The sequence below is a fragment of the Trachymyrmex cornetzi genome, unplaced genomic scaffold (assembly GCF_001594075.2).
Source record: "Trachymyrmex cornetzi isolate Tcor2-1 unplaced genomic scaffold, Tcor1.1 scaffold83, whole genome shotgun sequence".
NCBI classification, from domain to species: Eukaryota; Metazoa; Arthropoda; class Insecta; order Hymenoptera; family Formicidae; genus Trachymyrmex; species Trachymyrmex cornetzi.
The window spans coordinates 1,063,429-1,077,792 of NW_017300169.1; the positions used below are offsets into that span (position 1 = coordinate 1,063,429).

Genomic DNA, 14,364 nt, shown 5'->3' on the forward strand with positions numbered 1-14,364 from the left:
AGGCTTAATTTTCCCTCTTTAGACTCTTTAAAGTGAGATTCCACAATAAAGAATTTAGAAAGTACATAGTTAGCATCGAAATGATTATATATATAAATCATAATTATTATTACTGTAAAAATGATTGCAATTATAAGTTAACTATAATTTATGGTCAATGTAACTGTTTTTGTACTTATTGTCAATGTAGGGTTGCAGTGTTTAAATTTTAAAAACTCATTAGTTTTAAAGATTTCAATGTAATTGAAAATATAGCATAGGAAGAAAGTAAAATTATGCATATTAACTATCTTAATTAATGCTCTGAAAAGCTGCTAATTTTGAGATGTATCGCTTTTTTTTATTAATGTGGCGATATTTGTTAATCATTTTATATTTTATCAGATATTTAAATTCTCCTACGCCGCTTACTTGCATTGTCTGCAACACTATCATACTTTTTATAGTTGCCTTCTATTTACACAAAATTCACCCGATCGATCTCCGATCGCGACATGAAGCGAATCCTTTAATGCGATTATATCATACATATCTATACGCGGTAACATTTTTCTTGTTCGCGATAACTTAACAGTATCATTTTCTTCTCGACAGTTAAGGGATATTCGATTATACGCAATCTGTCGTGGGTCGCGTGCTAAAGTTAGGACGATAGTTCGGACGATCAGCACGGTAAACCACGAAGACAATGAGAACGGTACACGAGTCGACCTCCCCTCGGGCGACTCAATCGATATATCGGCGCTTACTTCGTTTGTCATTTGGCATCGTACGATGCTTGCGCATTGATACCGTTTAAATTATTCATGGGGTTCAGGACGTTATGGGCGCTCGAGCTGGTTGGTGCTGGATATCCGTTGTGGTTATGGGCCGCCGCTTCCCCGTTCGCCTGTCGCTGAGCTCCACCCGCTACATTCTGCAAGATAAAAGAAGACGCGTGAGAATTACGGGCCGTTGCAGTACGAGTGTTCGGTGGTCGGTTTTTCTCTTTCAATTTGGCTCGATCGACGATCTCGACTTAGCGGAAAATTTATGTGTAACCGGGGGCATCACGTCCTTTGTAAAGAGTGCCGTGGAATAATACCGCCGCGAACAGCGGATCGAAGTAGCACATTTGCAAATACATTTGTATTTCTCTAGCAATTTGTATATATGTATTTGAAATATTTTCTATATATTACGTACACGCTTTCTTTTGTTTAAAGTTTTCTTGTCAACTAGTTGTAACAGGGTTGGCAAAATTCTGCACATTTGTTGGGTAAAGTCCACATCAGTAGTAAAAACCGGTATTTTCTGGAAAAAACCGGCAAAAACTGGTCTCTTTTATTAAAATTAAGCAATAAAATAAATAGAAAAATTTATTACTAATATTTTAATTCAGTGTATTCTGTTATTATTCTAGTTCATCGTCAATCGAGAGTGTTTTTTAATTTAAGAGAGCTTTATCATAAATAAAATCTGTAAATTAGGAATTGACGTAACAAATAAATTAGTTTTTATAAGATATTAAATAGTATAGAAATGCGAACTAGATTTATATATTGGTTTAATAATTTTTAATTTTATTACTATTATGTTCTTCTCGTGAAACTAAAAATCATAAAATTTTATACCATTTATATTATTTTCAAAAGTTTTGTTTTGAAAATATATTAATTCGAGTTAAAAAGACTTTATTATAAGGTGTTTTGTTATTATTGGCTACATTCAGCAAAAGTAGTTTTGCAACTGTTGTAAAAATTCTTTAATATGGTTAGTTTTTCTCTTAGTTCTTCACTAGATATAAATGTATAATAAACCAATTATATTAAAGAATTTTACAACAGTTGTAAAGTTACTTTTTTGCTGAATACAGCCATGATTTGTTCCATTCTTTAAACTATTATAATTAATAGTAATATATGATTTACCAATTAAAGCAAAAATATCTTTTTGCCTGCATAAAGTATACGAATATTTTAATATTACATATATTTTAATATTACATATATTTTAATATTACTCATATATTAATCATTTTTATAATTTTTGCCAATTTATTCCATTGAATAAAGTCCAGGACGGTGAAATCCAGAATTTATCATGGTTTTTTCTACCCACTGGATTTTGCCGACCAACCCTTGTAATCTATGTGACTTATATCAACGCGTGTGATACCGTACCACTGAAGGTGAATCGCACGGACCGCCTTAGTTAACAAATTCTGGTTAGTGACTCGTGTCCTTGTCTAGATTATAACTCTAGCTGTAACATAGATTGAGAAAGAAGATTTAATTAACCATGATTATTATTAAACAATAATTGCTGCAAATAGTCGCGACTATTGTCTGAAAGACGATTTTCAATTTAGCTCGACGGATAATCTTCATCGGAAAAAATATGTGATTACAATAATTTAAAATATCTAGAACGAGACAGTTTTTTATCCGAAAAGCCATCATGGACTTATTCGAGGCAATGCGCAAAATGAAAGATTAAACAAAAATTAATACTGGAATATACAGTAAGTTTCATATATTCACTCTTTTGGGAATTAATTATTAGGGAGCATTAATTATTAGAAATGTAACTCGTTAATTTAATCACGTCACTGATCCTGACACGTGATTATAAATAAAACATATGCATCATATCGTTTACCGAAATTGATTTTGATATTTTTGATATAACGATCATATAACATACATATTTAATTCAAATTGGATAAACTTTATAGAATCTACTAATTCTCTCCAAGTTGCATTTAACCGAGCAAGAAGCACATCTCGGTTAAGAATTAGGTTCAATTTATTCTCGAAACTCGTTTATCAAGCGCTTAAATGCATATCAGAATGCATAAGACGAATTTGTAATTCTGAAGAATATAATCCGATTAGAGAGCACCTTACAAAGTCCAGAAATAAATTCGGTCGATCAATCGGCTCTGGCAGCCTCGTTATTCGATTTTAACAATTATTCACGACGCGGCACGTAAAATCCAGCGGGCGGGTTTCCCGCCCTTAAGGGGTTGACAATGCTAACGAATTCACGTTTCTGTCTCTCTTCTCTCATCCTCCTGTCTGTAACGTGCCGTCTAAGTCTCCACTTCAAAAACAAAAGGCCGGAGAAATGAATTTGTATCTTGGTGTCCGGGCAAAGAGGAGGGACGGCACGACTCAACTTGGGCGGTTCCCTCTTTCTCGCGACCGATTCTTTATCCATCTTCGTCTCTATCCGGTGGCTATATCTGCACGCTGGTAGTACAAAGCACCCGTGGGAGAGGCAGAGAGTGTACTAGGCTAGGTAAGTGCCGTTGAAAACTTGGAACTTTGCATTCCCTTCGCCTCATCTCCCTCTCATCATTCCACCTTTATCTTATCCTGTCGATCCTGCTTCCTCGTCGTCTTTCGATTTTCGTTGCCGTCTCGTCGTTTCTCGCGAACACGCGTGTCCCCCTGCCACTTCTCCTCTCCATCTTTCCCTTCAGTTTCTCTTAGTTTCTGCAGTAAAGGTGTTAAATTATACAGGCTTAAAATTCGGCAGACCGTGCGGCTCAACCCCTCGTGACGGAATCCTCCCTTCCCCGCTACGATTTCGGCCCGTAAGTTGATCATACTAACTTTCGCACGGCGCCGAATTAAGCCTCCATTTTCGGCAATTATCCCGCGCCGCGGAACGCTTCGTTGCGACTCGATGAACGAACCGTTGTTGATCTTAATTATGATATTTTATTCCTAAGAATGCAAGAATGTAGGTACAGATTGCAGTTTATTAACCCTTTGAGAACGGGAGCTCTCTGGCAAAAAAAATTTAAACTACTTTGTTTTTTAAAAATTTTCGGAGTCGTAGAATTTGATTTTGATTTCAGAATTTTTCAATTCAAATTTTTAAAAAATAATCTGATTTTTCTCGGTTTTAGGAGATTCTTGGGATTGCCAAGAGTTTGAAAGGGTAATAGTAACTCTTTAAGTAAATAAATAATAAATTAAATTTTTTTGAGTCAAATTTAATACATTTTCTTAAGTTAAATTGTTTAACCCCATAATGTTTTAAAGAAAAAGAATAAAAATATATATCTATAAGAAAAAATATATACAATCTTGTTTAACAAAAATAAATTAACTAAATATAAATATCTATCGGAATCAACACTGGTTGTTCGTGTGTACATGTGTAACGTCTTTATTATATAATAATAAAAAACAATTAAATGTTTCGATTCTTTGTTTTTGAGTCAATAATTATAAAGAAATGAACTGATATATCATTGCCATAGAAATATAAGCTAAATATATTGCAGTCAATTAAAGAATAAATCAATAAAATCTTGTAAGATACATAAAATGTGTGTTAATATTCTTTAAATATGGACAGTAATGAAATTCTATCAAATTAAATTTCAAATTGAGTCCGTAGTCTTAAAGTGAATTCGCAATTTCATTTACGATGTGGATAGTTTAACATTCGGATTGCGTAAATAAATTGTTTCTATTTAGATATGTTAAATTAACGACATATTAAGTAGGAGCAGTATAATTACCTACAGAAATAATTACAAATAATTCGTATTTGATATAATTTGACATTATGAATTTAACAATGAAGGAGGATCTAATATATATATATGTCACAGGATATATATTCAGAATTTAAAATTAGTTTGGAAATTAATTCTAACTACTTTGCGTATAGCACTGATAAACTTCAAATCGAAACTTGATGACACTTTGCAATAAAACAATTCTCTAAAATCGAGTTTAATAATAATTAGATTGTTTTTTAAATTGTGTCTGCCATATTGGATCCACTATTTTGAATTTTTTATTTTTTATCTGAATTTGAATAAAACTTTATCAAATTATCCCATGGGCCAAGTTTCATAAAAATCGGGCAAATAGTTTAAAAAATAAAAAAGGGTATAGTTTCAAACCGAACCGCCCGTCCACAAAGAGGATTAATGATAAATATATTTATTTTTTTAATATGTTCCTATTTTTCTTCTGTTTTAAATACTTCGCTTTTGTCTCTTGCTGTATGCAATAGGAGAATAGAACGAAAGAGGGCAGATCTGTTACGGGATCTTGTGAAAGGTATTATCTCCGAAGTGTCTTAATAAAGCATTTTTCTCGTTTTAAAACGCAAGAAAGTGTAGCCGGCACAGGGTGCGGTTGCGGAGTAATTATCTCGTAAATAATTATGATAAAAATGACAAAGTATCGCTAAAGAAATGCTTTATCATCTGTCTTCGCGATGGGGGCGATTCTTTTTCCTTAGGAAGGATTCTTAAATCTCGTTGCCGTGAGAACCCTTTCCCCTACAGCCATCAGCAGAATTTCCGTCTCTTTCTCTCCCTTGCTTTACGCTTTCGTCTTTCGGTATACTTTCTCTTCCTATCTCTTCCTATCCTCGTTCTCTTGTCTTAGAGGGTCTTGCTCGTAATTAAGAAATCTCCGTGGAAGGCTCCAGACCATCGTTGAACGCTGCTGTGGGCTAAATTAAGTCTATGACTTATTCAAGTTTTATCTACAATTGCCAGAGGAGGAATTACCGCGCTGTGGATTTACTGCCGACGTCGTAATCAAACGGCACGCGCGTTGCGAGATTTGGTATGTAAGTAGATACTAGATAGGATTCTATGTGAGTCCTCTTTGAAGTCAAGCACGTCTCTTTCACACAGTTCTTCAAGGGACATCCTCTGTACATCCTTAGGACATCCCTTGGAGAACTGTGTGTTGTATGGATTCTTGTAACTATCAGAAATTTCATATAGCAAAATAATTTGACGACGTAATATCATGCTCCAGATAGCTCCAGATAGCTGAGCAGCTTTTTTTTCGCGTTCATCTCCCGCTGTAATCTCCCAGTTTTTTTCTTTCCTCTCCCTCTCTTTGTTTCTCTCGAGGAGACCTCGCACGCGCGAATAAGACATTAATCGTGACCCGGCGTGAGGGTGGGTATAGAGCGGGGCCGGGTAGTTTGTAACTGACGGTAAATGCGGAGCATTGCCATCGCGAGGGCGCTTGTAGGGAATCGCGTGTCATTTGTCCGTTGATCTCCCGTGGATGGGAAAACGGCCAGGTGCGCGGCTTCTCCCGTTCCTCCGCGCGGCGCGGCTTTTCTTACGCGCAAAAATTAGCGCCACCCACCCGTGCACGTTCGGTGCCGTAGAGCAGGCGAGCCCGACCTTCGGCACGAGATGAGAATTAGGCAAGACATCGTTAATCGCTCCGGGAGCGTTTAGAAGCGGAATTTACTGGCGGGTCGTTAGCCCGGTACGGCCGTTCCCGTACCTGATTCTTGTAGGGAGAAAAGAAATTTATTTAACTTTTTTTCTTATAAAAAATTAATATAGGGTTGCCGTGAGAAAAATCACACGTGTCAATTATATTTATAGATCCTTTTATTTAATTTTGTAATGAATCCCACATTATAAAAATATGGAAAATTTGGATCTAGTAAAATGAATTAGTTTTTGTATATAATGTACAGTGAGTATAAAAAAGTATTTGTACAGGAGAAATATTTTTGAAACAGATCTTATTTGTAGAAAAAGTAAATTAATAGTAATTTGTATAAATTAACCAATAATTTTTAATAACAAAAGTAGAATAGATTGTATACTTTTCAAAATTATTTTACCTAAAAAAAATAATAATTTAAACATATTCTTTTCTAATCAAGAAGATTTAAAAATCATTGTAAACGAGAAGAATAAAAATCTATTTTACTAATCACGCGAAACTTAATGCAATCAATTGAAGACTGCAGGCTATGATTTGTACCAATAGTTAATCTATAAAATATTAAATTAGTATGTTATTCAAATTAAAAAAAGTATACGAATACTTTTTGTGCAGTAAAGTATCATAATTCTTCATACTAAGAAATATATTTAAATTATTATATTTCTTTGTCTATAATAATTTTAAGAAACATACTATCTATTGTATTCATTACTAATGAATTATTAGTTATGCTTATTTTTTATCAATAGGACTTTTTTATACATGCAAAAATATCATCTATAAGAATACTTTTTACACTCACTGCAGCTTATAATGTGGTGAACAAAAAATGTCAAAAACACAAGGCATGATAATGGATAGTTTTTGAGTTATGGTGTGTCAATGGTGTTCTGTCAGCACAAGTTATACACCTCTGATAACTCAAAAACTATCTAGTATTGCGCTGTGTCTATATCATGGCCATCTTACCTAAGTTTACCTTATGTGTGAAAACTATTTCATTTAACCAGAATTCAATTTTTCATATAATTAGTACTTTTAATTTGACATTGGACATTTTATTAAATTTTCTTTCGTATATCTTTCTCATTTATTATTGCGAAGCACCTGTTATATCAAGTGCTGCGTTAAAATTTGCTGCGTGTCTCATTACTTCGATGTCGAGGTCGCGTGGTCGATCCCCCGCGACGGGTCCATACACTCGTCGGTAATAATCGTTATAAAAGTAAGCTCGGCCACGTAGCGTATAGCTCTCGGAGTTGTTTCCCAACTAAACTCATAATCTCGCATAAGCTTGCAAGCCGGGCTTTCCCATGCGAGCTTTCTCGGCGCGCGCGTTGTATAAGGGGCCGCGCGGAGGCTTTACGTGAAATTCAGCCAAGCACGGTGCACCTAATAATGCGCTCGTTAACAAGAACGACGTGTACACGCGCGTACGAGGGTTCGTATGTACGTGCCTCCGTCTGTCTCCCTTTTCTTTGTGCTCTCTCTCTCTCTCTCTCTCTCTCGTTCTCTCGTTTTCTCTCTGTCTTCCTGTCACGACACAGCTTACGCTACGTTGACCAAGAGGCAATCTAATCGGCTGATCGATCGGCGTTCGATTAGGCCGTCCTGAAACTTGTTAGGCTTAGTAAACATCTTGACTAACTTCATGGTTAGAGAATACCATAACAAATCCTTTCGAGCGCTAAAATTCTTTGATTTTTTAATATATTTGAAAATTAATTACAGATAGAATATATTCATTTTGTGTAATTTTATGACATCCCTGTAATTCTAAACAGATCATATTCGCATGTACAACGATAGAGTATCTACAATGAAGGATTAATGATGGACTAATGGCTTTGTTCAGTGTGGGAATACGCTCGTGGCTCTGTATAGTACTGCATTACGATGATGCGCGTCCATTTCGCTAAACGCTACATTTCGAGGGATTAACCGTGCGCTACATTAATTATTATTAATGGTATCATATCCTATTCTGACACATTCTATTCGGGTATTCTAATGCATACGTTATATCGATCAGTAAGTGTTTCATTCATATCGGAGCAACTATTTTAAATCAATTCCGTATAATTAACGCAATACCGATAATGGACATTGTACAGTTGTGTAAAAATACACGCACTGTTTACGCAATATAATTATCTCTTCTATGCCACTTATATCGTTTTGTCACGTATCTAACTGGATAATATAAAAAATAGTACAGAAAAATAAACATATAACAAATTTTTTTTTAATCAAAATGGAATATTTCGGAAGAGAAAAATATAATGATAAAAGGAAAATGTATTATCTTTCATTAACCTTTTGACTCTCATGTTAATTTCCCAGCCATAAGTTCTCAAGTGGGACGAGCGGTTAACCCCAAAAAATTTTCTGTATAATAGCGTGTTCATGATGTTAATAATTATATTAAAATATACAAATAAACATATCAATGCATAAATACGATATAATACAATGTCACACATTCATTTTTATTTATACTGATATAGAATATCTTTTAAACTATAATTATAATAACGAAATAATTATTATAGTTCTATACACTAATTATTATATACATATATATAACAATAGTTTACAATATTAAATGTTAAATTGATATTAATTTTTTTTAGATTGCAAATAAAAATTAACTTTTTAAATTATAAAATAATATTTCCAAGAAGAGCGAATGGCTTGTCTCAAATAAATAAATTATGTCTTTTTGAAAATTGTGTAGTGACGCATTTATTTGTCTTAAAAGTTTATAACTTAAAAATCAATTAGAAAAATCCTTAAAAATTAATTAGAAAAATCCTTAAAAATTATCAAAATCTTATAAATTAATCTAAAAAGATCATTTTTGAGGTGAACAGCTCATTCTATTTGGGAGTCAAAAATTTAATAAAAAATGTTATAGTACAGCAAAGTAAAAGTAATATCGAGTATGCTACATTACTTGTGACGCCGAAGGGTTAAAAATTCTTTAATAACGGTATATCCCATTCTCTTTATTTCAAAGGTTTGTCATATTAATTCGATCGTTTCGTTAATTTTTAAATATTTATTTGATATGATTTTTTATACGTAATGTTAAAAAAATGGTAAACGAAATAGATATCGAACATTTTCTTAAGCTGTGTAATACGGAATCTTTAAAATCTTCGTTCAAATTCGATACGTCCGTCACGCGTTTACTTCATCCCTTAACAAATGGATATTGAACACTCAGATCTAATAAAAGCGACGTTAAATCGAAAGTTTAATTTTGTCGAAATTAGTCGCCTGCGTTCAACGAACTTTCAGGAATCTAATCGCCTGGAAGCAATATAGAGGACGTTGTAATACCTCATTCCCTGTACGAATCTCGTACTGCGCACATTGATCCTCTTAAATTCCCATGTACCTTCCGTCTTGGCATTAGCATATTATCTCACCTCCGTAACCCCCCTCTTTTCTCTCGTCGCAGTCTCCCTTCGGCCTCCTTCTGGCACCTCGGTCCCCCTTCTGATTCGCGAAGGACTTCGCAGACACTCGAGAGTTTGTTTTAAAACTCAGATAATCGTTCCAAACTCTCGTCGTGTCCTTCTCTTTCTCGTTCTTACCCCGTGTCTATATTCCCCGCTATGTTTCCCCTTTCAGTCCTCTCTCTGCCGTTCCCCGCCGAGTCCCAAGGGGAAAATTAGACCGAAATAAAAGTTCTCGCCAATTTTTAAGCGCGTTACACTTGTCTCTAAGGAGGATGAGATTACGCGGCTCGATCGAAACTCCTCGTCGGGAAACGGAGCTAAAACTCCAATGAGTCTTTTCGCCGTCGTTACTATTTGCGGAGCAACGGCGTTTTTTCTTTAATTGACTTTCTTCTAAAGATACGAGCTCCTCAACTTCTTTATCCCGGAATTATTTCTGGATATCAAAAAGTAAACTTTTTAATATTCGGATAAAGTTATTAATTACACTCAAATAGAGCGTCTCGCGGCGTCGTCTAACAATAGAAAAACTATCGATTTTGAAGCAATCCACGTGCATAAAACTCGTATTCCAACATACGATAAAGTTTCAATAGGTCGACCAAGATATCGGAAACGATCCGTCATCCGTTTCTCCACCGAGACAACTCGATTGTCGATGCTGACGGCTGAAGGCGGTCCAGTCTCGCCACTTCTTTTCATTCTCTCGACGCCTTCCCCTCTCGATTCACCCTGGATCAGGCATACTCGAGTTATTCGTAAGCAACATTCTCCGGCATTATTCGCCAAAAGAGCGGTGGATTCTCCCAGGGCGGCTGAGAAAGATTGGGACAGCTGTCTGTTCTCAGGCAATCAGAAAAACTACCTTCCAACCTTCCCTTCCTTCCTTCCACCATCCGTCGACGGTACTTCGCTGCGGCTTAAGGAGAGTACAAGGGTGGCAGCTGCCTCCAGGACGAGCACCCTCTTCGCGGTTTTTAAGAATCTTAACGCCTTTCTCTCTTTATATCTTCATCTTCTGTCTTTCTTCCTCTTGCTTTATAGCTGTTCTCAGTTTCGTTCTTGTATTTTATCAGCGTTAAATCTAACGAGAGAGCCAAACATTTTTTCTTTTAGAGACGTATTAGTACTAAAAGAATATCTTAACTGATTTAAACTCCCGTATTGACGTTTCACTTCAGTCATTTATTTGTGTACGATCATATTTGCTACGTTATTTCAATCCGAGACAAAAGAGTGTTGCAATACACGTGTTAATTCCTCTTATTTAGATGCAAAATGTAAAACAACCCTCGGGCTAACTAGTAGATATCTTGAGTGTTCTCCGCGATCGAAGATATTCACGCTCCAGGAACGAGATGTCAAGAGGGATCCATCAGGCTTTAGCGTAATAGATGCGCAGACGACATTAGCATGCCACGCCGATTATTGGCATTAGTCTGCCATCCCGTTATTTCGCACACCGGTCATTTATAACCCGTAAACCCTCCGAGCGAATCGATATTGCGTGTGAAAGCTGCTGGATCGCGCAATATCGCGGAATACACCGCGGACGTGCCAATTTTTTCCGATTGACGGTACCAGAAATTTACACGAGGAAAAAAAACAACATCGATTTTCCCGTGTCGGGCAATAAAAAATATCTCGTATTAATTAAAGCGACACGTCTCTTATACCGTTCGAGAATTGACGAGTTCACGAATTTTGAGACGCGAGACGTGACGTTCGATCTCGCCGAGGTAGATTCGCGCGCGTCTGAGGGTTCCTGAAAAATGTTTATACGATACGCTGTTAAATCTGTAGCGTCAAATTTAACCCAATTTAAGTCGCTACACTATATATAGCGTTATATTAAATATTAACATTATATAGTATCGAGTTTGTCCAATGTTTTAGTGTGAAATAACGATATATTGAGTAGGAGCAGTGGTGACTTAAATTAGGTTAAATTTGACACTATAGATTTAACAGTGTACACTCTTACATTTACGTAAGTCGATAGTTCTTTAAATATTATAAGCGACGTGCTCACACGCACCCACGCACGCACGCACGACTCACGAATAGAGTCGCAAGGGTTACCAACCCCTGAATTACACGCAGCTCGCTCGCGAGGGCGGTTAAGGGTAGCGAATTTGCATATTATAAGTAGTACATGTTACCGAGCTTGATATCATCGAGGTGGGGACCTCGTTATTCTGTGCATGCGTACAATTCGAGCGTGCGACGAGCATCTACGGTCTTAGACCGCTTCTAAGAGGCGTTCAGAAGATTCAAACTCTCGCGACAAACACTTTAGCATAGCTTGTTAACGATTTTCTAATAAGAGAGATGACGGCGAGCGATATTATTAGCAGTAATTGTCGATGACGCGTTTAACAATTTAATTTTCGCAAGAGAAATTCCTTTTATATAAAAATAAATAAAAAGATTCGTGTCTTTTATATATATATATAGAAAGAATAGTTTTGCTGTATTAAAAAATTTAGTTAGATACAAATATTAAAATAATTTTGTTAAACTATCAAAATATAGTAATTATTAAGATGATCAAACTAGTTGCTAGAATGTCAAGATTTTTTGCAACATTGCTCATCATGTTTGATAATCCTAAACTATTAAATTTATAATGTTAAACTATACTTAAGTTGAGTTTTTAGTAATTTTTGTAGATTGCTACTGCTCCTATTCAATATGTCATTAATTTAAAACAATGAAGTTAACAATTTAACTCAAGAAAATGTATTAAATTTGACTCAAATTTTTAGCTCATTTATTAAGTGCATACATTACTATGGACTTACTTTAAAACTAACTAGAAAAATAGATTGACACACATGAAAGTTAAAAGTGACAAAATGTTATTTTCAACTCAAGAAATTAGGTTACCATTGCTTCTTTTGATCTCTAATAGTGTACATAATTATTTTGATGGTCCAACAAAATTATTTTTAGATCCGTATGTAGCTAAATTTTAGATACTTCATCAAAATCATTCTTTGTGTATAGATTTTTATTGATTATTTTGAACATAAATGGAATATAATAACGAGTTCTAATATTACAATAATAAAATAGTCTTTTTCGACCTATATTAGTATTATTTTGGTCATTACTTCTAAGTAAATATCGCGAATTAGAATACGTGACAAGTTATTGTGCAAGGAAGACGGTGAAATCCTTGCAAGACGGCACCCGGATTAAATGGATAGGCTCCTAAGGTCGAGTAGGACGTGGTCCTTCGTGCGGCAGGAGCTTAAGATATTGTTTCGAAGCAACGCTGTTGCCTTAGGATAATCAAGAAGACTTAATCCCGACAAGCTTAACGCCGATGAGTTCATAATTCTGGACGTTCCTGCTTGTGAAACTCGCCTTTCTCCTCCTTGCTTGTCATTTGTCCCTTATTATCACAGTTTTTACACATATTTTCACTTTAATTACATAATTAAATACATTATACACTATAGGAAAAAGTTTAGTGTCTTTAGCAAAACTGTTTAGTTCAGGCATTTTTAAATAGTAATCAAATATTTTATTTGTATAACAAAAAATTTAATTGCTTTTGCAAAATAATTTTTCTGCTTTGTAAATAACAAAAATATTTGTTTATACTAAGTAAATAATTCAGTTTGCATAAAATTACAGTTTTGTTTGGTACATTTTAAACAAAAATGTTTGTTTGGTATATTTCAACCAAATTTTTATTGTTATAGTAAAATTTTGATTCACAGAACAAAACATTTTGCCTAGTGTGTATATTTTTTCACAATTTTCCAGAAAGAAAATTTATTTGCAACGTTTTTCTACTTTTTTAATGTTCTTTTAAATCTTGTTATACTTGCTTCAAAATCGATAGGAAATTCAAGATTATTTTCTCGCATCATAAAAGTTCTTAAATCACTTTTTCAGTTAATAAAAAATTCGCTATTATAAGAAAATGTTTCAATGATCTTGTAGTTTTATGAAATAGCTTTCAGAAGTCTAACGATCTTCGTGAAGAGTAAATTCTTTTGCACGCTTTCGAGCAAAGTAGGAGCGAATCGTTAAGGCATGCGACGAGGCTTGCTTAACGGGCAGAGCTTAATTAATAAGGACACGCGATATCCTAACTCGTAAGACGATGGTAGGATGATAAAGCATAGCTGAAGCCCTCGGGGGAGTCCTTTGTTGTCGAGAGGGTCAGGACAGGCGACCTGCCACTTTAACCCGCCTTAAGGGGTTGCGTCTTGAGGAGTTCGAAACCTTGCGAGTTTGAAACCCGATGGCCAGGGTCCAGAAAGGAGATTCCACGATGCGCTCTATTGTATTTTACATAAAGTTATCTCGTAACGAAAATATGTCTGTTGATCGATAGAGATATGTACTCTCTATAACAACGTAAACCTATAACTCGTCTTATCGTTGTGCGCAAGTTTCGCAGATAATAGAAACAAATGCAAATCGTTTTACCGGTGGCTGAAGATGGGTCACCTGTCTCTTGATGTGTGCCAAAGTCGCGCTGGGCGGAGGATGCAAGGCCATATTGGCAAAACCCAGCCTCTCCTCGTAATCGTACTCGCAGAGGATCTTGTTATCACAGAGATAAAATCTGTCGCCCACGCAAAATCTGCAATCAAAAATTAATTTTGTTGTGTTACAATTATTATGCTGCATAGTAAAAAAAACATTTTATA

At 35.2% G+C, this 14,364-nt stretch overlaps 1 protein-coding gene across 2 annotated transcripts in view; it reads right to left on the reverse strand.

The window, feature by feature from the left end:
- Positions 1 to 320: 320 nt before the first annotated feature.
- Positions 321 to 14,364, reverse strand: part of LOC108768767 (LIM domain only protein 3) — a 120,369-nt gene continuing 106,325 nt past the window's right edge. For both annotated transcript variants that reach the window (XM_018519331.1, XM_018519330.1), the window contains 2 exons: positions 14,141 to 14,297; positions 321 to 916 (listed from right to left, as the gene is read on the reverse strand). In XM_018519331.1, coding sequence (XP_018374833.1) covers positions 758 to 916; positions 14,141 to 14,297 — 316 coding nt within the window. In that variant the 3' untranslated portion in view covers positions 321 to 757. The remainder of the gene's footprint in view (positions 917 to 14,140; positions 14,298 to 14,364) is intronic.